Source organism: Myzus persicae, unplaced genomic scaffold (genome assembly GCF_001856785.1).
Source record: "Myzus persicae strain clone G006 unplaced genomic scaffold, MPER_G0061.0, whole genome shotgun sequence".
Lineage (NCBI taxonomy): Eukaryota > Metazoa > Arthropoda > Insecta > Hemiptera > Aphididae > Myzus > Myzus persicae.
Window position 1 is genome coordinate 275,843 of NW_019101180.1, and position 15,481 is coordinate 291,323.

At 30.4% G+C, this 15,481-nt stretch overlaps 3 protein-coding genes across 7 annotated transcripts; all 3 read right to left on the reverse strand.

Annotated features, from left to right (window-relative positions):
- Nucleotides 1-913: 913 nt before the first annotated feature.
- On the reverse strand, nt 914-12,865 carry LOC111028070. 4 transcript variants are annotated; one of them, XM_022306602.1, is made up of 4 exons: nt 8,157-8,442; nt 5,795-5,872; nt 3,060-4,139; nt 914-2,254 (listed from the first exon to the last, which is right to left on the reverse strand). In XM_022306602.1, the coding sequence occupies exons 2-4, from the start codon at nt 5,822-5,824 to the stop codon at nt 1,289-1,291; spliced, it is 2,076 nt and encodes a 691-aa protein (XP_022162294.1). In that variant the 5' UTR covers nt 5,825-5,872; nt 8,157-8,442; the 3' UTR covers nt 914-1,288. The 4 variants fall into 4 exon arrangements, with proteins under 4 accessions (XP_022162294.1, XP_022162293.1, XP_022162292.1 ...); XM_022306601.1 differs by lacking the exon at nt 8,157-8,442 and adding an exon at nt 12,729-12,865 and having other exon boundaries at nt 1,289-2,254; XM_022306600.1 differs by lacking the exon at nt 8,157-8,442 and adding an exon at nt 11,307-11,397 and having other exon boundaries at nt 1,289-2,254.
- LOC111028091 lies at nt 6,991-7,698 on the reverse strand. The gene has a single exon (XM_022306630.1). It carries the CDS (start codon nt 7,696-7,698, stop codon nt 6,991-6,993), a length of 708 nt encoding a protein of 235 aa, XP_022162322.1.
- On the reverse strand, nt 9,390-10,962 carry LOC111028072. Of its 2 annotated transcripts, XM_022306604.1 has the most exons (2): nt 9,905-10,962; nt 9,390-9,613 (listed from the first exon to the last, which is right to left on the reverse strand). In XM_022306604.1, exons 1-2 carry the CDS (start codon nt 10,622-10,624, stop codon nt 9,431-9,433), a joined length of 903 nt encoding a protein of 300 aa, XP_022162296.1. In that variant the 5' UTR covers nt 10,625-10,962; the 3' UTR covers nt 9,390-9,430. The 2 variants fall into 2 exon arrangements, with proteins under 2 accessions (XP_022162296.1, XP_022162295.1); XM_022306603.1 differs by having other exon boundaries at nt 9,390-10,962.
- Nucleotides 12,866-15,481: the final 2,616 nt, after the last annotated feature.

Here is a 15,481-nt window from a genome sequence, read left to right on the forward strand (position 1 = left end):
TTATCTGAGGTCTTACTTTAGTTGTTTACAATATTTTAATTTGTAAGGAAATCACGTGGATTTTTAATTGCTATAACTTACATACTCATAACTCACTTAGACATATAAATATTGTATGAAAACAGAATGTTTATATTTTTAGGTAAAATAATAGGTAAAATCACTAAAATATTGAAGCTGACAACACAAAGCTGGAACTACTAATATTGTTATGTTTTGCATTAGTAAGACAGAACAACACATGCAGGTACAATGATATGTATTTTATTCATAGTTCATATTATAATTATTTAATACAGTTTTTATAAACTTATTAACAGAAGCATGTTGCCAATAGATTAGGTAAGTATCAAATATTTTGCAGTTTATTTTAATTTAAATACTTAATTAAATACTAATATAGTAACTAATAGGTCAAATAATAATTGTATTATAAAATTAAAAATTGATAATTATCAAAAATAATATTGTTTACAAATTACTTAAATATTAAGAACAATAATATCACTGTTACCTATATGTATGAACATTGGAGTCAACATTTTACTCTAATGTTTATGGTAAAAAAATATATGTGTATTTGACAATAACAAAAAAATTAAATCAAAATAAGTTGATAAACAATAAATTATTAATAACATTTTCAGTTGTACATGATAATGGATACAACTGTTTAAAATAATACATGATATATATATTTATTATCAACAAATAATTTCATATTGTTCAAAATATAATACAATAAATCATGAACATGTAATATGTTAATTATTTATTTCTAAATATTCTTAAGATAATTGTTTAATGGTCTACAGATAGGTACTAAAATATTAACAATAACGATTTTAATTCCATTCAATATAAAAAATAGTTATAGCATATACATCTATGACAAATAAATATATATGTTATAATAAAATATTGTAAGTGTTAAAAAAATATGTGGATAGGTACATTTGAAGACATTTCTCATGTTAATTTATTATATTGATGAACATTTAAATTTATAGCACCGGTTAATTATAATATGCAAAAAAAAATCATCAAAAAATAACAAGATTAAAAATGATATTCTACACTTAAAAATAATGTTAACATTATATAGTTTTTATGACATTTAATTATGTGTTAGATGACTTAAATCAGTCTTAATCGAGTAAGTAGAGCCAGTAAAACGATGGAACCACTAAATGGACGAGAGGAGAGCAGATCTACAAAATGTGGGGCAACGATGATGACGCTGTTGACCGGATGCGAGCACTCATAGATAGTAAGAAAACAACAACGCTTAAGCAGCTTGCAACTTCTTAAAACCGCTGTGGTTGGAGATGGATGAGTCTGAATCACGATCTTGCTGGAAGAAGCAGATATTCATCTTCGGCACGCCGTTGATCAAGTCGATGCCGAAGAAAACGATATTGACCGAATAAGCGGAAACCCCAAACAACAGAGATACACCGGGCTCGGGTTGCACATGTTTGTGATCAAGGTAATGATGCGGCTGCGGATTGATCTTTTCTGACAACCGCAAGCAAAATTCCAAGTCCAGGACACCGCACGGTGCCACAAACGTGTACCCTTTGGCCGACCAACCCGAGCCATCGCCCTCGTTTACAACCATTTCGTCGTCAAACATGTTTTCCGGGCGGGATGCGTACTCCTCGTACTCGGCCATCACATCGGTCGCATTCACGCCGACCTCGCCGATGGCCCAAAGCGCGTACTGGTCCATGGCGCACCTCTCGATCCCGTAACACTTGCAAAACTCCACGTCCACCTCCCACGTGCTAGTCTCACCACGCTTGGCCAGATCGGCCACACATTCATCGCGATCCGCCTGCAATTTCATTGCCTTCTGCAGGACGCGATCCACAAAATACTTTATCAGGGCTCGGCCGATCGGTTTTTTCCCGCTCAGACTGTCCAGCAGCTTCACCATGCGCTGGCCGCGCAACACGTACTTCACGCTTTCGTCCACCGCGATGCCGTCCACCACGTGCCGCAACAGGTCGCCGACGTCCAACTGGGCGATTTGTTTTTGATAACCCTCAAACACACGCCGAATCGTTTTCCACGAGAACAACAGATTCTGCGGTGTGAGGTTTTCGGCGAGAAACATCGTGACTCGTTCCACGAACACAGTGAAATGACTTTTGAAAAAATAAACGGAGTTCCAGACCGTTTGACCCAAACAGTAAGGAATTTGCTCCAGGGTTTTGTAAATGGGTACCCAAACACTTTTCACGGCCAGCAACTAAAAAAAATTATTCGATTAGACGCAAGTCAAAAATAATTCGAGTCAACGAAATGTTGAACACAAATTGAATCAATAATATAATACACAATATGTAAAAAAGCAAAAATTATAGTTTAATCACATTTTAGATACCTAAAAGATACTATAGTAAAACTAAACTATCGAAATAAACATTTCAAATTTTGGTGAAAATACCTTTTGAAATTAATTCAATAAATGCGAGAAAAATATATTCAATAATTATTAAGATATACTTTTAGTAATAAGTGGTACTTTCTTTGGTATTATAATCTTTAAAAAGGAATGACAAAAAATGTTGTAGTAATTTATTTACAATTATAAAATAATCATTTTGTAAAAATTTTTTAGTATCGAAGCTAGTATTGGTTTTTTTCTTGGAACAAAAAAAGAAAATCGTTCTAAAATAATTAGTTAATTTCGTTGATGTCAAAAAAATTGAACTTCAGACCGTCATAAAAATTATAATAGACTTACGCTCAACTTATTTTTACAATTACACCAGTAACAAACATACGGGGAACCTTGTATTAAATTTTCATGTTTTTTTTTACAAAGCCCAACATTTTTTATCTACAATAATTTTAAAAAATCTATAAATATTCATTTTTCTTATAGCTCTGAGGCTGTAAATACTTTTAAAAAAGACCAAATATTTTGGAAATTTTATCATGTATGAAAAATGCTAAAATAAACATTCATACAAACATACAAAATATACACATAATTTTGTGCTCTCTTTAAAAATGTATATTACTTTGATAGAACCCATGTTGATACTTACTTTTAAAATATCTTTAACGATACTTGAAGGCATTAATGTTCCCATAATCATAAACAAATCCAAACGTAGTTTTAACACATTTTCATATGTTAATTTAAAATCGTTATCTATAAATTCCAGAGTAGCACGGAAGACTTCCAATGTACATTGAGTAATAGAAGCAGTTGTTCGAAAAATAGTAAGAGCCTTTGAAGAGGATCTAACAGTTGTGCTAGCCTCCGAAGCTATTGCCAATGTATGGAATGGTGTTGCTATAGTACCAATTGCTGCAATCGCTAAATTCATAAAATGTATCCAGACTTCAGTGCCAGTTGTATGATTTTGATATTTGTACATGTCTATTATTCGATCAATATTTCTAACAACTAGATATGACGAAGAAGCTGTTACTAGTGCACCAGACATCATTATAATAGGTGCCGCTAAAGGAAATATCAAACCACAGGCCAACGCTATACCTCCAACCCAATTTGATATGTGTGAAGCTATATCGGCTGTTTCTATGATTTTTTCGGTGTGTGTGGAAGCTGGTGTTATAGATTGATACAAATTTTTTGATGCATCATAAAACCCTGATTTAGGGTAGAACATAAATCCTTCTGGGAGATCATTTTTTTTTAAATACTGATCCCAACTAGTATATCTTCTATTGTTTGGAATATCAAAAAAAATACATTCATTGTTGATAAGTTTTAATCTGATTAAGACATGTTTGTGAATATCTTTGGCAGGAAAATTTTGGCAGGTATCACATTTTTTTTTGCAAATACTATGTATTATAGTAACACCCACATCAATATCACTATGATGATCAGGTTCAATGTATTTTTCCTCTATTGTTTTATAAACGTTTGAAATCTGTGTTTGAATTTTTTCTTCATATAACTTGAATATTTTTTCACTATTGTTGTCATCTTCATAATTATTGTTTTCAATTGCATTACTAGGAGACGGGTTTTTATAATATATGCATGCTAAAAATAATTTCAGATCATTCTTTTGTATAGTTGTCCATAATGGACGGCCGTTGAAATGAGAATATTGTATTTCTTCTAAACGTTCAATTAGTAAGCGTCCTTTCTAAAAAATAAAATTAATTGGTAAATAATAATAAAAATCGCTAAATAAAAATGTGTGGATATTTAGAATAGATTTGTCTTAGTTACATTTTTTTTTTTAAATACCCTTGGTCTTTATTATTTAAACAACCCAAAGGTTAGGTCCTTATAGATATGTTCAACAATTATATATATTTTATATGCTAGATATCAACTATATATATTTGTACACGTTGGTGGAGTCACTTTCAATGAAGTGACTCCTGCCTTAAGCTAAAATCTTAAGCTAAGTTGTATAGTTTCGGGCACTTAAAATGTCTCTCCTTGAAGTTATCTAATAATTGGACAGCTGTAGTTCTTATAGGGCGAGCTTCTAATATTGCATTTTTCTTAGTCAAATAAATTTAAAAATGTTGCAATTGAAAAAATTGTATAGTAAGTAATATATTTGAACATTTGTAAAGTATAGATAATATTAAATTGATTTAGTCTTTTTTAGTTTTAATGAAAGTAAATGATAGTCAGCTATTTGGAAAATAAAATATTAAATAAAAATAGTATAGGACAATAACAGATAGGTATGACTTGATGGGTAACTCATCATAACCGCAAATCCATAAAAACGACTGCAAAATAGCTAAGAGCCACGATAGCAAATGTTCAAAACAGCTTAAGTATATTATTTTAAAATTATTACTCTTATTATTTATCTGTAGTAATAGTATTACGTTATAAAGATACAGATAATAACAATCAGTTTTATAGCTCCAATATTATTGTCTGGTCAAACCAGATATAATAATAAAATAGGTGGATTAGATATGAGCACAATATTCGATAGCGGCAGTGTACATTTAACCGTTCAGTATCACAGTTGCATACTTCGTATACTATATAGTTTCACATATGCCGTTTAAAAATATCAAATATTTAATTTCACAAAAAAATAAGCAACTCTTAAAATACGATGGGTTTTTGTATCGGAAGAATTGTTATGACTAAATACATTTGCCAAAGACTAATAATTCTGTCCAAGGTAATTAATTTTTATAAATAAATATATCTAAAATATGTTAAGTATGTTTAATAGATTTTTGGTTATAATCATTTACTTGGATCGTGTTACTCAACACTTATAAAACTCATAGAAGGGTTCAAACAAGAACAGACTAACACAGAAATGAAAGTAGAGCAAGACGTAAGTGGACAAAACCCGATAAAAAAAAGAAAAAATATCAAGATACTGCATCAAGAATTTTAGAAATTAAAAAACAATATGCAGAAAGAAATATTGTAAATTATTTGGAAAGCATAGCCTATAATTTATCACTACAAGTATAAATTATAAATATAATATAACATCTTTTATCTTTTTTTTTTTTAATTTTTTTATATTTAATTTGATATATGGCTATGTTTGAGGTACAATATTACTAATTTTTAAATAATATACTTTTTAAATACCAAGTATATTTTTATTTTTTATATTAATTTATTTTAAAATAATATACTTCAGCTGTTTTGAACATTCGCTTTTTTGGATTTGCGGTTGGACGGTGACTCACTTGATGTGATATCAAATAGGAAACTTAAAAACTTATTTTCTTAAATAATAAATAAATTAAGTAAACATGATAAAAATTTTAATAAATAAATATTGACAAAATGTATACCCACTTTAAGGTTTTCTTCATGATTTTTATCCATATTGAAAATCAATCAAATAGGTATTTTCATCAACCACAACTTAATTACCTAAACAAATTAAAAAATAATATGAAAGCTATAAATCTTAATATTAAATAACTATATTAACATTACAAAACTTTAATTTCTTTCAAGTTATATTAAAAATGTAGTAGAAATAAAAACTAGTATAGGATGTGTTCATGGTTTAAGTTAAGTTACATTTAAAATAAAGTAATAAATGGTTTTGAATATAACAAATTTTTTATTTACAAAATTGAATTAACGACAAAATAGTTTTTGCAATTAATTTTATGTGGTTTTAAATATAATGTTTCACACTAAAAACAGTAATAACTAAATATTTGTATTAGGTATTAAAAATTTGCAATCTAAAACACATAGGATAATAAGTTATGATTGGGGCGAACATAACTTACCAAAAATTAAGATACAAATTTCAAGTAAACTGAAATAAATAATAAAAACAATGGGGATGGATTAAAATTATTAGACCTTACCTAGCCACACAATATGGTTGGCCAAAAAAATATTTTTTAAATGGATTATAGTTCTTTGCACATATGTAAAGGTGAATTGAATACCTTTTTAAGAATTATAGTAACATAGGTAGTTATTTATTTATTTTATATTTTACAGACAATGTAATTCTAGTAGATTAATTTAAGTTAAAATGTGCTTTGGCCTAGCATATGTTGTGAGGAATACAATCTATTTCCAAAAACTTTTATTTGATTTTACTTAAGAAGTTAAGACATAATATTAACCTATTGAAATTATAATAGGCTTTAAAAATTGACTATGTCATTGATACAATGATATGATGTAAAGATTCCTTTGTATTTTATTTTCCTTTGGGTTTCAGAATAAATGACTTATGTGAAACCTTATATTACATTGTCAGGGCTTACCCATAAAAATTGAACATTTTCTATTTCAACTAGAACATTTCTGTGATTTTGACGAATAATTTCTTTATTTATTTATCTATTAAGAATTTACGGGCTAAGCCCTTTACGATTAAATATATATGTACAGAAAAGATATTACAATTATTATATGATGATAGAAAATAAAAACAATAGAAATACATTATAAGTGTGTGTACAATTAAAAACCAAGAAAGTTAAAGGTGGGGTCCATATTGGCTTACGACATCAAACGTCTTAAAGGTTCATTTTGCATGTAATTGGTGGAACTAAAGTGTATATGAAACATAGCAGTAGAACAGGAGGAACTTTAAATGCAACTAGGGCAAGTAAAGAAGGAGAATCAATAACACCAGTCAGTAAATCTTTTAAAAATTTATTACCAAAGTAACATAGGCGCTCAGCTAAAGTAACTAAACCAAGATTAGTGGCAACAGGTGTATAGTCATGAGGCGGACAATCAATGCCCAGTAAATAGCTGGCAAACCGGAAAAACCTACGCTGAACCCTTTCTAACTGACAAGCATTAACAGCAGTATGTGGGTCCCAAATTACAGCACCATACTCAAGTATAGGCCGTACAATAGAACAATAGAGAGCCTTAAGAGAAGATTTAAGGCCAAAGTCTTTAGCCAACCTCATAACAAAGCCCAATGTTTTTAGAGCAGAACAGCAAATTATTTCAATGTGAAGGCTCGGGTCCAAATGGCTAGTAAATTTAAACCCAAGATCCATTATAAAATCATTACAACGTGAAATTACAGTGTCACGCAGGTGGTAAGGGAAAACTAAAGAAGTACGAGATCTGGTGAAAGTCATGACCTTACATTTGGATATGTTTAGAGATAGATTAAGTTTGTCGAACAACTCAAGGAATTGATTAATATCACTTTGCAGTTTTAAGCAGTCATCATTCGAATCAATTTGCATAAAGAGTTTGACCATCACATAATGTGATTATTTGAACTTAAAATGCTATAAAAAAAAAATTGTGCCGATATATATATATATATAATATTTTTAGTTAGCTTTCATATCAACTTATAAGTAATATCCACAACATTTTTTTAATAAACATTTATTGAAAAATAAATAATAATAAATAAATAATCTAGGTTTCATTTCCAGGAAAATTGGTGTTTTCGAGTTTTGCTAAAATTTGAAATTTGAAATATTAATATTATTTGGTTATTCTAAGAAACATAAAATATTCCAAACATAAAAACAAATGTGTGTTTTGAGCTAAGAATAAAGGTAGGTAGTACAGTCACTGCTATTATTGAAGACGTGTATTACGTACGTTAAACAATATTGTACCTAGAGTCCTAGACTACCTAGTTACAATGATTATTCCATCAAATCCCGAGCTCATAAAAGAATCGATATGTAATATTATTACTTACAAAATAAAAATTTGTCTATGAGTATTGAGTGCTGACAATCGAGTATAATAAAGTGACTAAAAAAGTTCAATTTTATATTCTTATCCGTGATATCTAATACGAATTAGAATAATAACTGCTATTGTATTAAATACCTTGGTGGTTGGCACACACTACAGTGCTACACAGTACGCGACAAAGCAAACAGTAATGCAAAAATGTAAATGTAATTTTCAAGAATATATTATAATAGAAGAAATATTTAATAAAATAAATTATACATTTGGCTGAAAATATTTGTTATCATATCTTTTATCATTGTGAAATGATATTAATCATAAAACCACGGTTTGCCAGAGTGATAGCCCCGCGAATTAAAATATAACATTTAATAATATATATTAAAAATAATATTGAATTTAATATTTTAATTGGAGAGCACTACACCCCTAATTTCTATATTATAATTTAGATAATGTCTGTGGAGCACTACATAAAAGCAATCGGTCTCTCATCCGCCAATCCACCTTGACTCGTTGCTTGTCTAAAAGTACAAGGTCTATGCGGCTACCACATGATATACTGATAACGACAACCACACTACTACGACTTTACTGCGATTGATATACAATTTATGATAAAATAATATCGATTTATTGGGGATTGTCGTGCTGCAAAAGCCAAAAAGACGTAATATCACCATTATGAACCATGATTGCTACGATAGTTACTATTATCAAAGGCTTTAATCGTATGATTAATATTATAATACTTTGGGGGGGGGGGGGGGGAGGAGAGATGCTGGTCAAGTCAACACCAAATCGAAAAACGTAGTCACGGCATCACGCCTCTCCGATCATTGATATTTTACCTACTTCCAAAGTATAAAGTCCCTAGGTCGAAGGTACCTATTCAACTAGATCAATAAAAACAAGAATTACATTAATTTTAACTATTAGATGACTTGTATCGTCTATAATTAGCTATCGTCTATTACTATACCACCGAAGTAGGTGTATAATATATAGTAGAATCGCGGAAAAAAACGACACAGAAAAAAACGACACGGAAAAAAACGTCAGGTAAAAAACGTCATGGTAAAAACCGACACAGGTAAAAAACGTCACAGAAAAAAACGTCAAAAATATATTTTTATCTAAAAATCACAATCATGGTTTTTAAGTTTATTTATAAATAAATAATAATAGTTTTTAAAAACCACAAATATCGAATAGTATATAATATGGTATAATAGCTTTTATATAAAAATAAAAAATTATCAATAATTTTAAAAATCACAAATATCGTATAGTATATGCTATTGCCTTTAAAAAATTTGGAATATCTCTTTCCCCCCTTGAATATTCATTGCATATATTTTTTAATTTGTTTTGTAATTCTGCATAAATCTTTGATTTTTTTTTTCTTGGTAATGTTCCCAATGCATTTTGAGCTAATTTTGTTTCGTCATTCGCTACCTCCAGTCGTATTTTCGTTATCAATACCCATATAGAGGGATGGCAATGTCCCACTATCTTTGAAAATCTATGATTCCATCCCTCAGTTTCATTATTAGTCCGATCACCATCGTTCAATGTGATATTATGGACATTCCATACGTGAGGTGGAAATAAGGGTGGGCAATTCCGCAAGCGTATGCAATTATCTTGTGTCGAATTAATTCTCCTAAATGTACCGGTCACATAAGTGTTGTCAAAATATTCTAATATAGCTGAACCTTTTTCTGGCATTATACTTTTCAAGTATACCATTCCTTCAGCTACATCACATAATGGTAAAAATGCTAACGCGTCCAATTGTCGGCAAAATGCAGAAAATTCTTCATCCGATTTATATTCATTTGTTAATCCCATTTTTTGAATGTGACGATGTGTTGCTTGTGTGAGATGATAAAAACAACCATTCACCTCTACGTGTTCACCTATAACCATTTTTATTGCATTTATGACTGCTTTTTCAAAATCAACATGTATGTACATAGGGTCAAGAAAAATATAATTCTCTGCACATTTTTCCATTAAACAGTTTAACATTCGCTCGTAAGTAGACTGTGTTTTTTTAGTGAGCAAGCAATAAACGGCAGTAACAAAAATACCATTAATTTGTACTCTTATTACATAAAGCTGCATAAAACCTTTAGGTGACAAAGCAAAATTACCGTCCATATACCATTCATTAGACTTGGATAAATTTTGAAGTCCTTCGTCGGTTGCAAAAATAACTAACCTATTTTCGTCACCATCGTCAACCAAAAGTAATCTTTTATTATCCGGATTTCCAGTTGTACACCACTCTCCCTCTATACTAGTTCCACTAGCTGGATGTTCCGTTTTTCTCTGATTACGTATTGTTCTTTTCATTATAGGTTCAGGTGGAATTCTAGCTTGTGATTGTGGGTCTAAATTCTTCACATTTTCGGCATATATTTCCGCTGGATTCGTTTTAGTTCTTTTGGCCGCTTCTTTCATTTTATATGTACATTTTATAGCATTTACCTACCCAAAAATCCAATTGAAATTTTATTACCAAATATTTATAATATTATATTTCCGAACGGTATCACGTAAATTTTTCGGCGAAAATAGTTCGCGTGACAATAAATTATTCGCAGGAAAATTATTCGAATTCGATAATTGTTCTATTCGAGCATACATTTTTCGTAAAAAAATAATAATATTTTGTGATCTATAACGTCATATCACGTTAGGTATCTTTAACACACACACTCACACAACAAAACAGAGTGAAATGTTGCTTATTGCAAACACGTTTTAAAATCATATCGATAACTTATCGTTATCGAATATTATATGGGTACAAAAATCCCATTTCTAATTTTCGACTGAATATTTAGGTATTTGGATAATATACATGTCGTCATGTTAAGGTATGTAAATCTATTATGAATTTACAATGTAAGGAAAAATGTTAATGTTAAAAACAATATATGTGCACAAAAAATTTTCGTATTCGAATAATTTCCGCACGAACATTAGACGCACCCGACACCTACTAATTACTATACAGTAAAGCGAGTTCCTCGATTTTTATATTATAGACTAAGATTTTTATTCAAAAAATGTATTACTATTCATATTTTATACTATATAGGTAGTCTATAATTGAGTAGAGTTGAAAAAAGTTATTTACCTCGTGTTTATCAGCTATATGACTATGAACTTTTCCAATTTGAGGATGTCCAATATTTAAGTCCGTGTACATTGTTCCGCGACATTTCAATGAACTTTCTTTTGTACATCTCCACGTTAATCTTTTGCGTCCTTGATGTTTCATTATGTATGTATAACCTCTCCAACAAATTTTGTTCCCACCTTTGTTAGACTTAATAACTTCCATGTTTTACGGTTATACCTATATCACGTCAAAATGTAACTGACACAAAATGCATGGATGTTTCTGTTTATATCGATAATCCTACAACCGTTATCCAAAGTCATAAATTTTAAACCTATATTATACCCGATACTCAATAGGATTTTACGTATATTTTTGTATATATATATCCTATCTACGACAGTTATTTGGTCTGGGTTCGATAAGACACTCGGCCTGTAATTGTTGTTACCTAATGTGATAATAATACTATAATAATAATACTATATACTAGGTATATTACTTATTATAACTTATAACTTTGTCGTTTTTTTCCGTGACGTTTTTTACCCGTGTCGGTTTTTACCGTGACGTTTTTTGCCTGACGTATTTTTCCGTGTCGTTTTTTTCCGTGTCGTTTTTTACCGATTACCTATATAGTACCATAGCCTATTACCACGAAGCTCCTCTGAAAACGCATCTAAAAACTTTTATCACGACATACGCCTTGGAGGCAGACTGACAGGTTGATGTTTGAAACGTTTCAAAACATTTGTAATGAAAATAACAACAAAAATAAAAAAAACTACAATCTTTTATCACAAAATCGTAATGTGCGACGATTGATATCAATATAAATTTTTTTTTGGAGCAATGTTTAACCTCTGGAGCAAAGTATCCCGCTCCTACGGTACCTATACGATATATATCTATATGGAAAACATATGCATAGGTGCATAGGTCGACTTCACCTACCTATAGTATGAAAGTATACGATGATTTTTTATGCAACATTGACATGTTACATTTATTTACTATCATTTGTATGAATTAAAATGTATTATATAATATATATATATATATATATATGATATAGTTCCAGAGAAATGTTGTAGAGTTTGATGATGCCTACTGCAACACGCCTCCCTAGTTTATTTAAACTCAAGTGGCCGTCGATATTAATTATACCTAATTCTATCCCGTTAAGGGGTAGTTGGTTAGCTATTCCCACTACACGAACCGATCTTGTGATCCGGGTTGTTGAAGTCGAATCGATACAAATAAAGTTTTCCAAGTTATATTTTACATGTCCTAGAAACGTATGACCTGCGTTCATAGACATAGACTAACACAATTGCACGATATAGCAACATATACAAGGTTTATCAAATGTGTAAATAGTAATAGCAGTAACAGTCTACTATCACCCGAGTATATTCTATAGTATTCTATTTTTACCATCACCCAGAGTAACCCTGTTCTTAAGGGTAGTGTATTGAAGATCACAGGAGTAGCGGAGTACGAGTTGAAACAATTGCACTGTTATGATTTATCTACGAGGTATAGGTTTATAATAGTGAATTAAGTTAATAATATATTACTTAAAAACGTAGAGATGACCGTTGTTTCTACTTTACGATTCGAACTCGACTGGTTGGCTATGCCAATGATTTATACTATCGTACTCTACATTCCTATGTTCTGTTTATCTGAGCAACTTCACCGAGCGTGACATAAATGACGCGTCAATAATGTGTAAATCGTTACACTACAAAAAGTCAGCGACAGCATATGTCTGACATTTATTTTTAAGTCACAAAAAGTAGTTGTATATATAATAATGAATCCCTATGTTTCTTGGTCACGGCATCACGCGTGAACGGCTGGACCTACGAGTATTTCACCAATTCTTTTTTTCTTAGATCTGTTATCGTCCAGTGAAGCTTCTTGTGGAAGAAAAATTAAGAATGCTGCACGGAAAATTAGTTATTAATTAAAAAAAAGTGTAAATTGTACATATTGTACGGCACGGCGGCCCGCGGTTTTCCAGCTACCTGCAACCTGACCTTTTGTATGTCAAATTATGTAATTGATCGGCATATAGATGGAAATATAGAACAGTTCCAAAAAGTAAAATTCGACAATCTGTTCTTAATTTTTTAGTATAAATTAGTAGGTATGTTTTTCGGTTGCCATTGGCTTATCGATCAGATCGGGTATATGAGGATGCATGAAATCAAATGTATGCAAAATTGCATATCAATGTGGCTGAGTTGCTATTATAGCCGCTCATCGGCGTGTCCATAATCAAAATAAAAAATAAAACATATCATTCATAACCACAGGTGGATTGCCTACTAATCAGAATAAAATTCCCAGACTACATTTTTACTCACAAACACATGCAAATTATTGAACAAATATTTTTTTAAACACTATGAATTATAATTTATAAGTGTAGTCAGGACCGTATTAGGGCATAGGCACTAAAGAGGCTTAGGGCATAGGCACTAAAGAGGCTTAGGGCCTAAGAAAATGAAATGTATGGCTACGATTTTTCTGTAATATTTTTATTTTTATTTCAAGTTAATTAACTATCTGTAGATGTTAGCACAACAAACAAAATATTTTGCATAAAATTTCTCATATATTTACACTCAATTTTCGTTATCGTAATTCGTAATAATTACTTATCGAAATCAGATTGGATAAACCATAAACCGATAAAATGCATACGGTATACGGGCAAACGACTGTGTATGATACCATGATGAAACCACGATTACTGTTTAGAGTTTTTAGGAAATAAATAAATAAATAATATAAAAATAATATCGTTTACGACGTTTACGTAATATAAATAATAATTGTCGACCGCGGACACACACATACACGCACACACACACACACACACACACACACACATCATTCATCAATATTCAATATATTGTATGATAATAAGAATAATACGAATTATATGCGGCCATGCAGAACATGAATACATGATCGGTCGGCGAGGAAGAAAGTGCAAAATGGTCTAAAATAAGTTGCTTTTTATGGTTTCTGGTAATTTAATTTTAAATGATGTTTTGAGTAAAATAAAATAAATTTTTAGATGTGTTAAAATTGTTATCAGATAAAGTTATAATCATAAAAGTTAATATTTGATTTTCATGTTGTAAATATTTTCGTTTAAAAGGCTTAAAACACTGAGGTTCAACACTACCTCTCCCAAACATTAGGTTTCTTAATCATTTAAATACTGAACTCTACAAGACCGTAATATCACATGGGTAATAAAGCACTGTGCCTAAGGCCTAAGATTATAGTATTAATCCGGGACTGAGTGTAGTTACCAACATTATTAATATTTAATTACAAATATATACTTATAGTGTAGTAATATACAATATACATACCTACTTAAAATGTAAAATTTTTATAGCTAAGGATTGAAAATTGAAAATGTCATGTTTCTTATAATATTTTGACAATAATGTAAATACAATATTATTAGGAAGCGTTTTTATAAGTTGTACTTTAAATAGATGAAATATTAAAAATATTATAAAACAAAAAAAAATAACTTCAAATGTTACCTATTGTCGTGTACGGTGCAGTACTGTAGTGTGTACGCTACCTTTGATAATCTATAATTTAATATAATATACCAACACCTATAATACCACGGCTAATGGCTATGCGTATATCTTATCTGTAATGGGCTTATGAACATAATTTCGATTCGGCATTTTAAAATAAGTGGCTATGACCATGATAAAATATTGTATTGTCCAATAAAAATTATCAACGATTTCCAGTGGACCACATATTATTCTGGGTCTCAGACTCTCAGTAGGTACACATTTCGTACATGATACACAAACACAAGTACAGAACAACAGCGGTACGAAAGTTTCAAAAACAAAAGATAAAAAACCAGGTGAAAAATTAAAAATATTCATTAATGAAATACTATTCACACTGTATTATACTATTTCTCTTTTTTACAGTATACATACATATATATATAAATTAATTATTACAAATATCATAGAACAATATCTATACGTATCGGTACATTGGTGGCCATTATATCAGTGGCCTATTCGCAAATCACTTCCACGTCTCTGTATAAGTTTAACAGCATTAATTAGTGGCGTACACACGGGGGGGGGGGGGGTTCAACCCCCCCCCCTTTAGTATTTTTT